At 34.6% G+C, this 18867-nt stretch overlaps 1 protein-coding gene across 5 annotated transcripts in view; it reads left to right on the top strand.

Moving 5' to 3' along the window:
* Positions 1-18867, top strand: part of LOC149792219 (extended synaptotagmin-2-like) — a 155442-nt gene that overhangs the window by 71634 nt on the left and 64941 nt on the right. For 4 of the 5 annotated variants that reach the window (XR_016423527.1, XR_016423529.1, XR_016423528.1 and 1 more), the window contains exons 13-14: positions 3832-3921; positions 17847-17936. Coding sequence is in view for 2 of the 5 variants with exons in the window: in XM_089970744.1 (XP_089826870.1) it covers positions 3832-3921; positions 17847-17936 (180 nt within the window). In the remaining 3 variants the exon portion in view is untranslated. The remainder of the gene's footprint in view (positions 1-3831; positions 3922-17846; positions 17937-18867) is intronic. The other variant, XM_089970745.1, reaches the window with a different exon arrangement.

Below are 18867 nucleotides of genomic sequence, written 5' to 3'. Positions count from 1 at the left end.
TTAAGGTTGAAGTAAACTTGACAAACTTTTGAGTTAAGCGTGATGTTTAAATGCATGTTTTCCAAGCTTGACAATAGCAGTATATGATATTTTGTTACACCTTACTGACAACTGGCCCAGCTTACAGAAAAAAAAATGGACTGCATTACTGAAAAGGTCTTGTTAGGGGAGGCATGTCTGATGCAAGAAACTCTCATCTCAGCCTGGATTTTCAAGTCAGTATTCATAATTTGCCATAATCTATATCCCATGGGATACTATGAAATATATAATTTGCCATAATCAAACTCCCTTGTGGTATCATGAGATACACTAATTTGCATTAATTTAACTCCCTCCCTTGTGGTATCATGAGAGACACTAATTTACATTAATCTAACTCCCTCCCTTGGGGTATCATGAGATACACTAATCTGCATTAATCTAACTCCATCCCTTGGGGTATCATGAGATACACTAATTTGCATCAATCTAACCCTCTCCCTTGTGATATCATGAGAGACACTAATTTGCTTTAATCTAACTCCCTTGTGGTATCAGGAGATACACTAATTTACATTAATCTCCCTCCCTCCCTTGTGGTATCATGAGAGACACTGATTTGCATAATCTAGCTCCCTTATGGTACCGTGAGACTATCAGAGATTCTGTTACACATATATATGTTGGGTTTTACTGGTAAAAGTTTCTCCCTGTACCAGATAAAAATGAAACTCGTTACCATTATACTGTAAAGTGTGTTTTCAGCCTTCAAAGTTAACTTTCTCAACAAAATTGATAAAAATTTAAGCACCCATATTCAGTTTCATAGATACTAATCCAAGCTTTTATTTCTTTTAAATAAACAAACAAATTAATAACCACATGTTTGTTTGTCGAGGTACCAACATGGCTTGGATTTTGTTACTTTCTGTTTATGAATGACAGTAAGTCATGTTGATCTTATAAGCCATGCTGAAGTAGAAGGCTTTCACTGGAACCAAACAACAAAAATAAATGCCATGCTGAAGTAGAAGGCTTTCACTCGAACCAAACAACAAAAATAAACGCTATGCTGAAGTAGAAGGCTTTCACTCAAATCAAACCACTAAAAATAAATGCCATGCTGAAGTAGAAGGCTTTCACTCAAACCAAACCACTAAAAATAAACACCATGCTGAAGTAGAAGGCTTTCACTCGAACCAAACCACTAAAAATAAACGCCATGCTGAATTTGAAGGCTTTCACTCGAACCAAACCACTAAAAATAAACGCCATGCTGAATTTGAAGGCTTTCACTCAAACCAAGCAACTAAAAATAATGCCATGCTGAAGTAGACGACTTTCACTCAAGCCAAACCACTAAAAATAAACATTTTATGACATATGCTGTGTATGTGAACACCTGAACGGTTAAATTTAGAAGTGAACTCTGAGCCAAAGTTGTTCATTGTGTGTGGTGACTCGCAGTGACCATAGTGGAATGGGATTATGTAGTCTGAATTTCCTCTTACCCTTTCCAACCCATTTTATATATTTTGACATTTATGTGTGGTGTTTTGGTCAGAGCCATTTGGCTGTTGAAAAGTTGGAATTTGTTGCCACCTGGATAAGCCAGATTTGTGAAGCTTATAGAACGTATGATTTTGTCGGTATTATGTGACTACTGCAATGACATGTGCTCTTTCCTTGACAAATCTGGTTTTCTCTCAGTTGCTGCAACAGCAGTGGGTTTTGGGTCGTTGTTCTCTGAATAAATATGTTGAGAATTAAGTATGCTTTAGTTCTCTTAACAAATATTATGTGAGTTTCATTTAATATTTTTGAATTTTTTGGGTACAACAATATTGGAAATGGATTTATTATTCATATCGCAAATACCAGGTCAAATTTCTTCAATGCTGTCATTTTTGTCTCATCTGTCAGCAGATAAAAGACACAGCAAATATCATAATCACTATTTCTGAGAAAATAAATCATCTTCCTATAGATGTCGTGCAGATATGACCCTACCTAAGCATGTTTAAGTTTGTTAGGCTCTCTTGTAAGTGGCTAACCTATGCCACCACTGTATGGTGGTAGTGAATTCCAAATTTTCAATAGGCATTTGGCGCTGACACTACACCCCAACATTAATATCAAAATATCAAAAATGAGGTGTGAAAGGTCATAGGACATTGGGCTTACACTACCATTGTGGTGTTGTTTTGTGACGTCTATTATCAATGCTGAAAAGGTAAGAACACATTAATTTCATTTTCTTTCTCAAAAGTATTGTTTACAACATAATTTTTGTCTAATTCATGCAAACCTTGCATTGATGATAATGGTTGAGAAGTAAATTTGATTTAATGGTTGCCATTAAAATTTGGGCTTGTACTGAGTTTTTACATCCTTACCGGTATGAAGTAGTTGCACAACCCTGGCAGAATCTCTGGAGAATGCACATGTCCATTTCATTAACCAGTGAGAACAACTCCTTGAAGAACTCATCAGTACAGGCAACATCACATATAAATATATAAAGCTGATCAGAAAGGGCCACAACTCTGTCAAAAGCATCTCATTAATTCAGCTCAGATTGCATGAGACTGTGTTAAATGGTTTTTGAGCTATGCTGACAACCAGCAGCAGCCTATGTGAAGATGTGAGGTTGATTCACAAGGTCCATAACTCCATCCAAAATAGTGGAGAGAAGAGAAAATCCATAAAATGCACATCTCGTTCTAGAGACTGTTCACAAGACAAAACCCATAAAATGCACATCTCATTCTAGAGATACTGAATTCAATAAGAATATGTTGAATGGTTCACGAGCTATGTTGATTGCAAGCAACATCTCAAATTTCTATTTGAAAGATAAAAAATTTATTTAAAGGGGCATTACTCTATCCAACAAGAAGCAGACACAAAACCCATAAGAGTCACGTGCCAGTGTATGAGATGATTTTCGTGCCAGATTATTGAAGAAAAACAGGCACATCAGAGTGCTTTGAGACAATGTATGCACCTGATTGCATCAGAATATGTTGACTGGTTTAGGATTCATTACAAAGATCTGATGTGGTGGAGAAATAAATTTGATTATTAAAGGACAATAACTCTGTCACTATTGGACTTGAAAAGACTAAACCTTTAAAGGGCCCATGTACATGTAATAAACAATTCACTTACTAAATGGCATCCAATAAGGTTTGTAGAGTTTTGGTTGGGATGGACAAAATATGGGATTACTCAAGGACTCCCACATCTTGATGTTGGTTGGGATGGACAAAATGTGGGATTAATCTAGGACTCCCACATCTTGATGTTGGTTGGGATGAACCAAATGTGGGATTATTCTAGGACTCCCACATCTTGATGATGGTTGGGATGGACAAAATGTGGGATTACTCTAGGACTCCCACATCTTGATGTTGGTGGGGATGGACAAAATGTGGGATTACTCTAGGACTCCCACATCTTGATGTTGGTGGGGATGGACAAAATGTGGGATTACTCAAGGACTCCACATCTTGATGTTGAACCCTAACTGGAGTAACTCTTTAACATTGATGGCACATATTCACAAATCCAAGCACTTTATTATTATTATATATATATATATATATATATATATATATATATATATATATATATATATATATATATATATATATATATATATATATATATATATATATATATATATATATATATATATATATATATATATATATATATATATATATATATATATATATATATATATATATTCTTCAGCTTGAATTTTGCAATAGTTATCATTCTTACACTGAAATTGTGACAGTACTTGAAATTGCCTGGAATTGAAATTTATTAATTTCTTTATAGTGGCTTCCATTAGAGCATGTAAAGAAAGGTCTTCTACATGTGAAACTCGTTTGGCTCCACCTGTCCAAGGATCGTGAAGAACTTGAAAAGGTACATTTTCTTTCTTTGTTAAGATTCAAATTAAAGATTTGTTTAAATTCAAGTTCAGTTACAGTTGTATATATATATGAATATCTGATGTTAGATCACATAATGCATGTATGTTTACCTAATGTCACATTGATCTGACATTGTTTCAACATATAATACATTAGTCCCACATTGTATGGCATCTCAGGATAATGCAGTACCTTCTTACAGTGGTTATCATAATTTATTCCATTACATTAGATCATAGTAATACAATGTACAATGTACCCCAGTATGAAGCAGCCTCATATATAACACAGTAATAATGTACCCCATTATAACATCCTCACCTAAAATACAGTAAAAATGTACCCATTTTAAAGCAAGCTCACTTATAACAGTAATAATGTACCCCAGTAGATGTTGACCTTGCATATAACACAGTAATAATGTACCCCAATAGAAGGTGACATTGCATATAACACAGTAGTAATGTACCCCAACAGAAGATGACCTTTCATATAACGCAGTAATATTTTATCCCAATGGAAGATGACCTTTCATATAACGCAGTAATATTTTACCCCAATATAAGGCAATCTCACCTATAACACAGTAATAATGAACTCCAGTTTAAGGTGACCTCACATTTGAAACATTTAACATGCCACATTTGAAGGTGACCTTGCCCATCAGCGCAGTAATAATGTATGCCAGTAAAATGCAACCTCACCTATAACACAGTAATAATGTACCCCAGTATATAGTGACTTTACAACACTGTAATAATGCACCCCAGTTTAAGGTAACCTCACAATTACACACAGTAATAATTTACCCCAGTTTAAGGTGACCTCACATTTACACACAGTAATTTACCTCAGTATAAAAAATGACTTCACATTTACACGCAGTAATATATTACCCTATTGTAAAGTTTCCTCACATAACTTTGTATACTTTACCTGGAACAGAATTATAATGAGGTGCTACTGTATGGGATTACTGTATTTTCTTTTTGTTTTCAAAGACTAACATTTATTTGCCAAAATATTTTGTAATGCCTGTTAAATTTTTGATGCTTTACAATCATTTATCCCATTAATTTATGTTTTTAGACACAACCTAAGGAGACCTGCTGTCTCTTTTTTTAAGTAAAAGTTGCAGTGTGCATTTGTTGGTAACTGAACCGAGATGAAGTTTGCTACAATCCACATGAATAGGTTCCTAATTAGCTCAGAAAATACATGCATTAACTTAGCAAAACATATTTAATGTGATTGAAAACTTAAAAATAACTGAAATAATTTTAAAAGTCACTTGTTATGAAAGATTTGTTTCATTATCTTTTTAGTATTGCATTTCAGTTATGTGCAGATCACAATATGACAGTGTACGCATCTAAAAGTGAGGCTCGGCATGGGTATCAAATTTATGTATGATAGTGAATACACAATATGACAGCGTATGTGTCAGATAGTAGGGTTCAGCATGGGGATCAAAGATATGTATGACAGTGAATACACAATATGACTGTACATGTCTAAAAGTGAGGTGCGGCATGGATAAAATATATGTATGATAGTGAATACACAATATGACAATATACATGTCTAAAAGTGAGGTGCGGTATGGGATAAAATATATGTGTGATAGTGAATACACAATAGGACGGGATACATGTCCAAAAGTGAGGTGCGGCATGGGATAAAATATATGTGTGATAGTAAATACACAGTAATGATGGGAAAATTGATTTAGTTCTATAATAGGCTTAATTTTATTTAATTTTTTTCTTATTATATATTTAGCAATTATCATTGTTTTATGTTGTACACCATGATTCAGTTAACAGTTGGTTGCAATGGTGATACAAGAATCCACATTAATGTGCTGTTAATCCTGTGGGACAGTCATGGTCCTAATTAAAGACAACATAAAATAATATCTGTATTGTAATTATCAGCCATAATTTCCAACTTGATCTCACTAAACAAACATCAAATGGCACATATGGATTAGTGCATTCAAAGGAATAATGAAAAAAAAAACCCAAAAATTATCACCGTTGACAGAAATCATTAATCAGATATATGTATTTTCATACATCAGTTTAAGAAATTTGATGTTTTGGGACATTAGAAAGAATAATTATTTTTTGTGTTATTGAAAGACAAACAGAAAGTTAATTACTTATTCTACCATTTTTGTTGTTTGTTTTATCTACATCAGCTCGTAACAAGACAGGGGCACTTATTGGTTATTTAAAACAAAATCAGCAGTTCTGGTTCAAATTTAGTTACCTTTATTTTTTATTGACACTACACAACTGAGATTTAGTAGTCACTTTATCCAACGGTGGCTATAGCCTTAGCATCAACAATTTTCTCATAAGAGCATGGACTCCACTGCATTCCCTGGCTACTAATTGTTATGCCATTGAAAGGAATTCAAATTAAGTAATATGACTGATTAAAATACTTATTCTGATCTTCCAGTAATTTATTTTTTAGATACGTTTCTTATTTTTAAATAGAATTTATGATCTTGCATTCTTATTTTTTCTAAAAGTTTTTGCATGGATTTCAGTTGAATATTATTGTGTTAACCCTTTACCTCATAGAGTGTACGACTTTTTAGACCTCCGATACACATGTAGCAAAGTTACCCAGTGCAGTGCACTATAAATAGAACACCTGTTACCTATTCAACTCCATACCCATAGGCCTGCCTGTTAACTGTTAAGCAGTGTAGTGTATGTTACATTTAACAGCAATTTTAACCATTTTACGTTTTTGATACACATCTATTATGTATGGAAAAATTTAAGAGTAAAGTCTGATCGTTATAGCTGTGTAATTATTTTTCAAGTAAGAATTTTGTATGTGCTTTAAAATCTTGAGAGCAATTGTTCACCGTCAAGTCAGTGAAGCCGCATGACCAACCGTAGCTGCCATTTCTCATACTTGAAATTTACAACTTCATTGTCTGCATCTACATCACTAAGTCATCTCAGTTTGATAATTTATAAAAACTAATTTCAACCTACATCAATATCAGAGCCTTTACCTAAGTTATTGAAGCTTTCATTGTTGTGATTCTAATCGTGAAAAGTACTGAAAGAAATTTGTGACCTCCATTTTGGAGAGTGGATAATATGACCCAGTTACTTTAAATAGCAGATTTCGACCAGCGTAAATAGTGACCACGTGATCTGACTTAACGGTCATTCACAGCAATGAATGAGGTATCTAATAGGGGGTTTTCCCCGAAGTTGGCGCTACGAAAACCGCTAACAATGGCCGATGTTTCCAGCAGGCGTCAAAAGGTGCTTCCATGCGAATGGTTTAGAGGCGTCAAAAGGTGCTTCCATGCAAATGGAGTAGAGGCATCTAAAGGCGCTTCCATGCGAATGGAATAGAGGCATCCAAAGGCGCTTGCCTGAGGTAAAGGGTTAATGATGTTGTTTGAATTAAGTGTTTATTATGTTGTCTTACCTGTGCTAACAAATTCGGAGCTGTGCATATTGTTCAGCTGCATACAGCATAGACCCTGATCTGCCATTATATAATGTCTCATCTGATCTGTGTCTCTGCAGTTTCGTAGGAATAATTAGTAAAATCGGTAGAAAAAATCTACCAGTGTATTATGCGATGGCAGATCAAGGTCTGTGTTGTCTGTAGTTGAACATGACTTAAAGGTAACTATATGGGACTGTATTTGATGTCACATGACTTAGGAAGCTCAACCTGCTCTTTTGTTTCAAAACTTACCAAATAAAATGTTCCTTACCAAGCACACTTTTTTGTAGTCCTGTTGGGCTTCTTTGGAGGAAAGGAGCAGTTAACACAGGCTTATACAGAGTTACCTCTAAATGTATCTGATGTCTCATTACAACTGACTTTTTTTTAGATTAAATCAGCCTGAAAACAAATTAAGAGATAATGCATCTCCAAAGTGGAGAGTTCCTGATGGAGTCAAGGCTGATTGACTCTTCAAGTTCTCAATTGGAAAGATTAATTTACTCCAAACATATTTTTTTTAAGCACTTGGTGTGGGTTTTGCATATATCATTTGTACAGCAGGAGTAAGAATAATAATAACAAAAGATGTGTCATCATTAAGATTAGAAAATATAAAATTTTGTTTTAAGTTTTGTCAAAAATAATACATTGGGTGAGGGGTGGGTAGAATTTTACACAGGAAAGGTACCACATTTTCTGTAAACCTTGTTTTGTGTAACCCTTTTTTATGTAATTTTATTTTGTGTAACCCTTGTTTACATATTGTACAGATAATTTATATTTTCATTCTGTTTCTTTTCTTTTTTAAAAATTATCAAAAATTTCTGGTAAGTGAAATATATCTGGTTGCAGGGGTAGAAAATTTTTCAAAGAACTTGCTTACCCACTATACAACCAGACTGAAAAATATGGTTTGACAGAAAAACATGATTATTCAAAATTCATTAATGAATTCATTGCATAATATAAAAATTTTGTGAAAAAGATTTATTTTCATTTCATGTAGACAACCCAAATTTTATTGATTTTTATGATGGCAAACATACATATTTTATACCATTGTCAGCAAAACTCTGGTTGACTGGCTGGGCTTCAAGTTCGAGTCACTTGGTTGTCTAGGTCTAATTTTCAGTTACCTAGGCTACTGGACAGTGGATTTTTCTACCCCTGTTTGTGCTTTTAAGTGTGGAGTTTCTTTCATCATTTCTATTATCACCATTGTCATTGATCATCTATATCCTTTTCATGTTTAATATTTAGAATTTATCACATAAAGGAAGTAACGAGTGCCTAGCATACTAGTACTCCATTTTATTTTATTGTAAAAATTCATTGGATCAAATTCATGTTTTGGATCAGAATTTTTTAAACTGTTGTTTATATTCAGTTTGTTTGCTGAAATTTCAATGTTTATAAAGAAATCTTCAGGGATGGAAAAAGCATACATTTTTCTACTTGCCTATAATCAGCATTTTCATCAACTTTAGGAAAATCTTCGTGTTTCCTTCATATTTTATATAAAATTCTTGGCAAGTAACATAAATTTTTATTTGACCAGCTGAACTTTTAAACCTGTCCGTCTTCTCGACAACACGATTCTCTGGCACTGAACATGTCATGGAGCAGTTTTTTTCTAATGCCAAAAGTTGAAGTGAATAATAATAATAATAATAATAATAATAATAATGATAATAATAATAATAATAATAATTATTTTAAGGACCCAGTGGACTTCTAATTTTATACTATTTTTGGATCATATTTGGCATTCAAATTAGGTTTCTATTTCTTCGTTGTGTGATTTACAAGTTACAAAAATACTGTGCTGTGTGCTTTCTGAAAGTCAGTTATGAATAGTTTACATGATTAAGGATGACAGTAAAAGTTATGTGTGTTTTACATGATTGAGTATGGGAAAAGGACTTATGAGTATTTTGAGCATTTTACATGATTGAGTATGGGAAAAGGACATGTGAGTATTTTACATGACTGAGTATGGGAAAAGGACTTATGAGTATTTTACATGACTGAGTATGGGAAAAGGACTTATGAGTATTTTACATGACTGAGTATGGGAAAAGGACTTATGAGTATTTTACATGGTAAAGTAATGGAATAGAAGTTATTAATTTACATAATCAAATAAGGGAATACAACTTATAAATATTATAATGACTGTATTTAAAGCAGTTTTCATGTACAGTCAAACCTGTCCTGCCATCTTTACTGCACAGTCACCTGTTCACAACAGCTGTTCTAATTTCCTCCCAGCAAATTTCCAATATAAATGTGATGTTTGTAATGGTGACCTGCCTTCTTCAGGCAGTAGCTTGGTGTTTCCTAACCAAACAGTGATTTCTTCCTGCCCTAAGTGACTACTTGGAGTGTAGTTCCAGTGACTGACTGCTCCCTGCCTAAGTGGCTACTTGGAGTGTGTTTTCAGTGACTGTCCCTTGCCCTAAGTGGCTACTTGGAGCATGTTTGCAGTGACTGCCCCTTGCCTTAAGGGGTTACTTGGAGTGTGTTTTCAGTGACTGTCCCTTGCCTTAAGTGGTTACTTGGAGTGTGTTTTCATTGACTGCCCCGTGCCTTAAGTGGTTACTAGGAGTGTGTTTTCAGTGACTGCCCCTTGCCTTAAGTGGCTACATGGAATGTGTTTTCAGTGACTGTCCTTTGCCATAGGTTGTTACTTGGAGTGTGTTTTCAGTGACTGCCCCTTGCTTTAAGTGGTTATTTGGAGTGTGTTTTCAGTGACTGACCCTTGCCTTAGGTTGTTACTTTGAGTGTGTTTTCAGTGACTGCCCCTTGCCTTAAGTGGTTACTTGGAGTGTGTTTTCAGTGACTGCCCCTTGCCTTAAGTGGCTACTTGGAGTGGTATCCAGCAACTGCTCAGTCTATGCTAGCTGAATTTTTGCTTCATGAGGAAGGCATTCTTTAGATAAGGAATATCATGTGTTGTTGTTGTTGTTGTTGTGGGGTTTAACGCCATTTTTCAGCACGCGATAGGCTATACATGGCGGCCAGTATTAATGGTGGAGGAAGAACCCGGGAAAACGCCGGAAAGAACCACCGACCCACGAGAAGCTACTGGCAAGCTTTCTCACATACCCACATTGGCTGAATCCTAGACTCGAACCGCCGCAGACAGAGGTGAGATGGCAGTGATCCGTAACGAAGAGCGCTTTAGACCACTCGGCGAATATCATGTGAATCATGGTGTGGACATTTCTTATCTCACATGTACTCATAACACCAGTCACATTGATCACAAAGGTGTCAGTATGTCAAATTGACATTTCTGATCTCGCTTGTACTCATAACACCAGTCACATTGATTACAAAGGTGTCTATATGTCAAATTGACATTTCTTATCTCGCTTGTACTCATAACACCAGTCACATTGATCACAAAGGTGTCAGTATGTCAAATTGACATTTCTTATCTCGCTTGTACTCATAACACCAGTCACATTGATCACAAAGGTGTCAGTATGTCAAATTGACATTTCTTATCTCGCTTGTACTCATAACACCAGTCACATTGATTACAAAGGTGTCTATATGTCAAATTGACATTTCTTATCTCGCTTGTACTCATAACACCAGTCACATTGATCACAAAGGTGTCAGTATGTCAAATTTAAAAGACAGTTTTCATCGTTAGGGTTGAGGGTTGAAGCAATTTGTTTGCTATAACATAGGAACAATATTTGTACCCTCGCAGCAGATTTGTGCCAGTGTGAAAGGTGTAGTTAGTAATTGTCTTCCATTTGCCAGTGAATTAAAAAGCTATTTCTAGAGAAAAAGGTTCATCGTTGAGAAGAGATGAGTTTGTTCCACGTTCATTAGGTTCAGGTGTCATTAAGATATTTAGAACTTGTCTGTAAAATCAAGTGAAGTTTCATTTCCTATGTCAGAAAGAATAGCCATATATGGCTTCTTTTTGTCTTATTCATCACAGGTGTCTCACATAAGCCAATTGTATTTTGATGTTAATGAGATAAGCTTGTCCAGATAGTATTTTTAAGGTATGAACAGGTGTTTTTTGTCTACAAAAAAAGTCAGCCCTTTGTTTTAAAGTCACATGTAAGCTGTAAGGCAGTAGTGAAATTATTGTTTTGTCATGGTGCACAAGACAAAAATTGGCAATTAGTAAGTGATCATTTAAATTAGTAAGTGATCATTTAAATTAGTAAGTGATCATTTAAATTATTTAAATTAGTAAGTGATCATTTAAATTAGTAAGTGATCATTTAAATTAGTAAGTGATCATAGTTAAATTAGTAAGTGATCATTTAAATTAGTAAGTGATCGTATTTAAATTAGTAAGTGATCATTTAAATTAGTAAGCAATCATTTAAATTAGTAAGTGATCATATTTAAATTAGTAAGTGATCATTTAAATTAGTAAGTAATCATTTAATTTATAGGATGGATTAAAGTGAGCACAATACTGTAATCTTGTGGGGAACAAATATGGGAGAGCACAACATATATGCATATTTGATGATTTTGTTAGATAGTACACTATAAACGATGTTGAATAATAATAATAACAATAATAGTAATAAGATTTGGGACATATTTGTATATTGGTGCTCCAAGTAATCATATATGGACTGTTTAGCAAACAGGTTTTTTTCCTAATTGTTCTAATCCTCTCATGGAGATGGTTGAATAAAATGATAAGGTTTTTAACTCTTTTGGATTTGGTTGATGAAAAAGGGGGGAGGGAAATGAACATTAGCTTATATGTGCAGAGCAATAATAAATACAAAAAAGGCAAACTTATTATGTTTTATTATGGTCTTGATTTTTTTAGGAAAAAAAATGTTTATAGGATGTAAGCATAACTTTTACCATATATTGTCTGCAAAATTGTTTTTTTTTTTTCATTATGAAGGAGAAAACCTACCTTGGACACCTGTAAAGAAATATGAAAAAAAATATATAAATACATGAAATCCTGGCTCTTTGGGTTAAATGGTATATTATCATATCAAATGCACGGGCTCTTTTCAAACATTACATTTTTTAATCATTTCATAAAAAGCTTAGTTAAGAAGGGGTATGATGTTTTTATAATCAGTTATTGATGCTGTTTGCTAGGAAATATTTAATTTTTTTTTTACATTAGAAATGATGGTGTCATGAACAATGCTGCACTTAAAAATATAAAGTTTTAATTAAATAAAATTTAATTATTTATCAACTTGTTAAAAAGTGTCACAATTGCTTCTTGTCTCATATGGGCAAAAAGAGAAAATCTTCCAATGCTAGCTTTTCAGGAAAATTGGTTCACTGTGGACATGAAAAGTATGAAAGCTACAAATTTACTTCAGTAGGGATCAGCAAGCTGGTAACATCTTACCCATGCTTTTGTGACTTGTTAATGTTCTTTGTATGTATACTTGCATATTGGTTGTATGATAGCGTTATTATTTTCGTATTGCATTAGCATTATATGTATCTCAATTTTCTAAGGATCCATGTGTTTTTTTGCATAATCAAGGGTGATAACCAAATGTGGTTGTTAATTGGAGAGGTCTTTCTTAGAAGTTAATGTAAGGGCAGGTTTTACTGTATTGCAGTTTTTATAAATTCACAAATTTCCATGGGGTTACGGTCTTTATGGTTTCCATGGTTACTTCAAACTAGAAATTTAAGGACCCAATTAACAATGATTCTTCTGTAGAACATGTAGGATCAATTTGAGAAGGTTAGGATCTCATAGAGACAGGACCTGTGAGAAACAGGATCTCTCAGAAGCAGTTTGGATCTCTTAGAAACAGTTAGGATCTCTTCAAGACATGGAGACAGGATCTCTTAGAGATCTCATAGAAGTAGTTACATCTCTTAGAAACAATTAGGAATTTTTAGAAACAGGATCTCTTAAAGAAGTTAGGATCTCTTTCCTAGTCTACAAGTAAAAGTAGGAATGAAAGTATGAATTCTTTGCAAAACATTAAATTCAGATAAGTTGATACCAAAATAATTTTTATTTTGTCCATGACATTAATTGTTTTTAATGAGGTGAACACACAGCACAGTAAAATTGTATCACATTGTTTTTCACAATCACATTTAAGTCAGAAGTAATTAGTAATGTGGAAGACTATGGGATAGCTAAAAGACTTAATCACTACTTTCACTAATATGCTAACCAGAAGTTCATAAACTAGGTCATGTCTTTTTTCATATTTTCTTTTTCCTTTTCCATTGCCAGTTAGAAATTGATTTTGTTTCCTGTTGGGCACATTTAAATTCAGAAAGTATCTACAAAGGAATTTAGCATTTCTACAAGTTTTGTCTACCTAATGCAGTGATATTGGAAAATATGCTCACTGACGTTTGCTATGACTGTACATTTTTTTCTGATTAGGCTTAAGATAAAGAAAAGTGAAATTATAAGCAAAATCTGTTTTGAAAGTTACAAATATTTAAATATAAATGAGGGGAGGTAACTTATTGTAAACTTGTTACCTTTTCCTGGTTTTGATGCTGTCATAGATGAGGAAAGCAGATGGTGTTTATAAAAGTGTGATAACACCACTCTTCCAAATTGAGCTTTTTGGGCAGATCCCTGAGGGTAAAAACTGCTCCTAGGGCAAATGTCGGTGTGTATCTGTTGGTCATTTTATGTCCAATGACATTTGAGGATTTTCAACAACAACTATGGTAGTCTTGAAGACAAATGAAAAAGAGTGATTTATACATGGCATGTGCTCTTTAGGATAATAAGATCATAGATAGCTAGTTTTTTATGCAGTTACAAAATTGTGCTAAATTAGGCATATTATTAATGGTGGAAAGGCTACATGCTTTGAGGTTAAATTATGATATATTTTGCATGAAAATTTATATATTCTTGATACTGAGGGGGGATTTTTATGAAGACTGACAATATTAGCCAGGCCATTAATCTGTGAATAATTTTTTTTTGTCATAAGTTTTCTGCAGTCATGGTATACAGTACTTTACTAGAATCTGCTTCTGTACATGTATACACCCCCCCCCCTTTATCCATGTGACAGTTTCTAGACAGTCATATATTTGTCATGAGTAAAATTATGGTGATAGTAACTGCTAGTATTTAACTCATTTGCTAATAACAGCTAACATCTTATCACAGATATGACATGTGTAGCCATCACACCTACTGATCACAATACATCACAGCCAACATACTTACAGATCACAATTCATCACCAGCCAACATAATGATCACATTTCATCACAGCCAACATACTTACTGATCACAATACATCACAGCCAACATACTTACTGATCACAATACATCACCAGCCAACACATTTACCAGTCACCAGCCAACATACTTACTTATCACAATACATCACCAGCATAAACACTTACTGATCACAATTCATCACCAGCCAACACATTTACTGATCACATGCCAACATACTTAATGATCACAATACATCACCAGCCAACATACTTACTGATCACAATTCATCACCAGCCAACACACCTACTGATCACAATACATCACAGCCAACATACTTACTGATCATAATTCATCACCAGCCAACACATTTACTGATCACAAGCTAAAATACTTACTGATCACAATACATCACCAGCCAACATACTTACTGATCACAATTCATCACCAGCCAACACACCTACTGATCACAATACATCACAGCCAACATACTTACTGATCATAATTCATCACCAGCCAACACATTTACTGATCACAAGCTAAAATACTTACTGATCACAATACATCACCAGCCAACATACTTACTGATCACAGTTCATCACCAGCATAAACACTTACTGGTCACACTTCATCACCAGCCACTAAACTTTCTGATCACAATACATCACCAGCCAACTTAATTACTGATCACAATACATCACCAGCCACCATGCATACTGATCACAATTCATCACCAGCCAACATACTGATCACAATTCATCACCAGCCAATATATTTACTAATCATAATATATCACCAGCCAACATAATTACTGATCACAGTTCATCACCAGCCAACATACTGATCACAATTCATCACCAGCCAACACATTTACTGATCACAAACCACCATACTTACTGATCACAATTCATCACCAGCATAAACACTTGCTGGTCACACTTCATCACCAGCCACTATACTTACTGATCACAATACATCACCAGGCAACACACTTAACTGATCACAATACATCACCAGCCAACATATTTAGTGATCACAATTCATCACCAGCAAAGACACTTTCTGTTCACAATACATCACCAGCATAACCACTTACTGATCACAATACATCACGAGCCAACATAATTATTAATCACAATACATCACCAGCCAACATACTTACTTATCACAATTCATCACCAGCCAACATCCTTACTGATCACAATACATCACCAGCCAGCATACTTGCTGATCACAATTCATCACTAGCATAAACACTTACTGATCACACACCATCACCAGTATAAACACTTTCTGATTACAATACATCACTACACACTTACTGATCAAAATATATCGCTAGCCAACACACGGATCACATTTCATCAGCAGCAAAAACACTTACTGATCACAATACATCACCAGCCAACATACTAATCACAAATCATCCCCACCATAAACACTTTCTGATCACAATACATAAGCAGCCAACATACTGATCACAATTCATCACCAGCCAACACACTTGCTAATCACAATTCCTCACTAGCATATACACTTACTGATCGCAATACATCACCAGCCAACACGCTTACTGATCACAATTCATCACCAGCCAACACACTTGCTAATCACAATTCCTCACTAGCATAAACACTTTCTGATCACAATATATCACCAGCCAACACACTGATCACAATACATCACCAGCCAACATACTTACCAATCACAAATCATCACCAGCATAAACACTTTCTGATCTCAATACATCACCAGCCAACACACTGATCATGATACATCACCAGCCAACACACTGATCGCAATTCATCACCAACCAACATACTTACTGATCACAATACATCACCAGCCAACATAATTACTGATCATAATACATCACCAGCCTACATACTTACTGATAACAATTCAACACCAGTATAAACACTTTCTGATCACAATTCATCACCAACCAACATACTGATCACAATACATCACCAGCTAACATATTTACTGATCACAATTCATCACCAGCCAACACACTTAGTGATCACAATATATCACTAGTCAACACACTTAAGAGCACAATATATTTACCAGCCAACACTCTGAACACAATACAACACCAGCTAACACACTAATCACTATTTATTACCAGTATAAACACTTTCTGATCACAACACATTACCAGCCAACACAGACTGACCACAATACATCACCATGACAAATCAAGCATTTGACTGTAACACAATAACTGATCAGAGTGCCAAACTTTAAATATCACTTAGTGCTTCATAGAGTATCTGTTCACTTTATGCTGCATATAGTACCTGTACACTTTTCATGCTGCATAGAGTATCTGTACACATCATGCTGCATAGAGTACCTGTACACTTTTCATGCTGCATAGAGTAGCAGTACATGTCATGCTGCATGGAGTACCTGTACACTTCATGTTGCATGGAGTACCTGTACACTTAATGCTGCATAGAGTAGCAGTATACTTTATGCTGCTTAGAGTACCTGTACACTTAATGCTGCATGGAGTACCTGTACACTTCATGCTGCATGGAGTACCTGTACACTTTATGCTGCATAGTGTACCTGTACACTTAATGCTGCATAGAGTACCTGTACACTTAATGCTGCATAGAGTAGCAGTACACTTTATGCTGTTTAGAGTACCTGTACACTTAATGCTGCATCGAGTACCAGTACACTTCATGCTAGATAGATTACCGTTACACTTCAGCTTATTTACTTTTCTTACAAGATTATCTTTATAGATTCATGTCCAAATACATCATATGCAAAATTGTATTACTTAGCTACACTGGGATGATCAAATGGAATTTGTTTAATAATAAAATGGCTTCTGATGTACTTTATAATAATATGGCTTCGGATGCAAGACTAATCGTGAAAGTCAAGAAAAATGAAATCATTTTATAGGACCTAATATTGATATTTTGAGAATTTTCTTTGTAGCTATATTTCATTGTTTGTTGGAGAAATTAGAAATCTCTTGACATTTCTCAGTAGTGTGGTAAAAAGCAATCACTGATGTTCAAAAATGAATATGTTTCTATAAATGTATTTGTGGTGTCATTTTATAAAATAAAGTTTTATTTTCCATTAAATTTATACATTTGAATGCCTAAAAGCTCAGAGACAATTACATAAACACTGTTACTTTATAGAACAAGAGGCCTAACTGGCCTTATGTCATTCATCTGGCTTATATGGACTTTTCTTGTCTCCAGATATGTGAGCAGATGAAGGGAGATAAGAAACAAGAAGAACTGTCATCTTGTGTAGTAATGATACACCTTGACTCAGCAAAAGACCTTCCAGTGAGTATATTAGTAGCAATGCATGATATATACTAAGTTAGCTGTTCTTTTTTATGGTATTCAAGTCACTATGGTATTTCAGTGCATGTATTCTTTGTCAGTGTTAAGCTTGAGTATCTTTAGAGTTTATTTTTAATATACTTAACCATGCCTTGTGTGAGATAGTATGACTAGATCCACGCTGAATGGTGACCATGCCCTGTGTAAGATAGCATGACTAGATCCACTCTGAATGGTGACCATGCCATGTGTAAGATAGTATGACTAGATCCACTCTGAATGGTGACCATACCCTGTGTAAGATAATATGACTAGATCCACTCTGAATGGTGACCATGCCCTGTGTGAGATAGTATGACTAGATCCACTCTGATTAATGACTCTCTCTCTCTTTAATGTAATGTTTATGCTAGATTTATGCAACTCTAATTTATTTTTTTATTACTATACTAATTACTGAGCTTCCTTAACACTGTAATTAACATTCCTTAACACTGTACCTAACATTCCCTAACACTTACCTAACATACCTTATCACTCTGCCCAACCTTCCTTACCACTGTATATAACATTCATTAGCACTGTACCTAACATTCCATAATGCTGTACCTAACATTTCTTAACACTGTACCTAATGTTCCTTAACACTGTACCTGACATTCTTTAGCACTACCTAACATTTCCTAACACGTACCTAATATTCCTTAACACTATACCTGACATTCTTTAACACTGTATCTAACAATCCTTAACACTGTACCAAACATGTCTTAACACTGTACCTAGCATTCCTTAACACTTTATCTAACATTCCTTAGCACTGTACCAAACATTCCTTAACACTGCATCTTAGATTCTTTAGTACTGTACCTAACATTCCTTGACTCTGTATCTTACATTCCTTAGTACTGTACATAACATTCCTTAACAC

Source organism: Sinohyriopsis cumingii, chromosome 9 (genome assembly GCF_028554795.1).
Source record: "Sinohyriopsis cumingii isolate HCF-2022 chromosome 9, ASM2855479v2, whole genome shotgun sequence".
Lineage (NCBI taxonomy): Eukaryota > Metazoa > Mollusca > Bivalvia > Unionida > Unionidae > Sinohyriopsis > Sinohyriopsis cumingii.
This window is presented reverse-complemented; position numbering and strand designations above follow the sequence as displayed.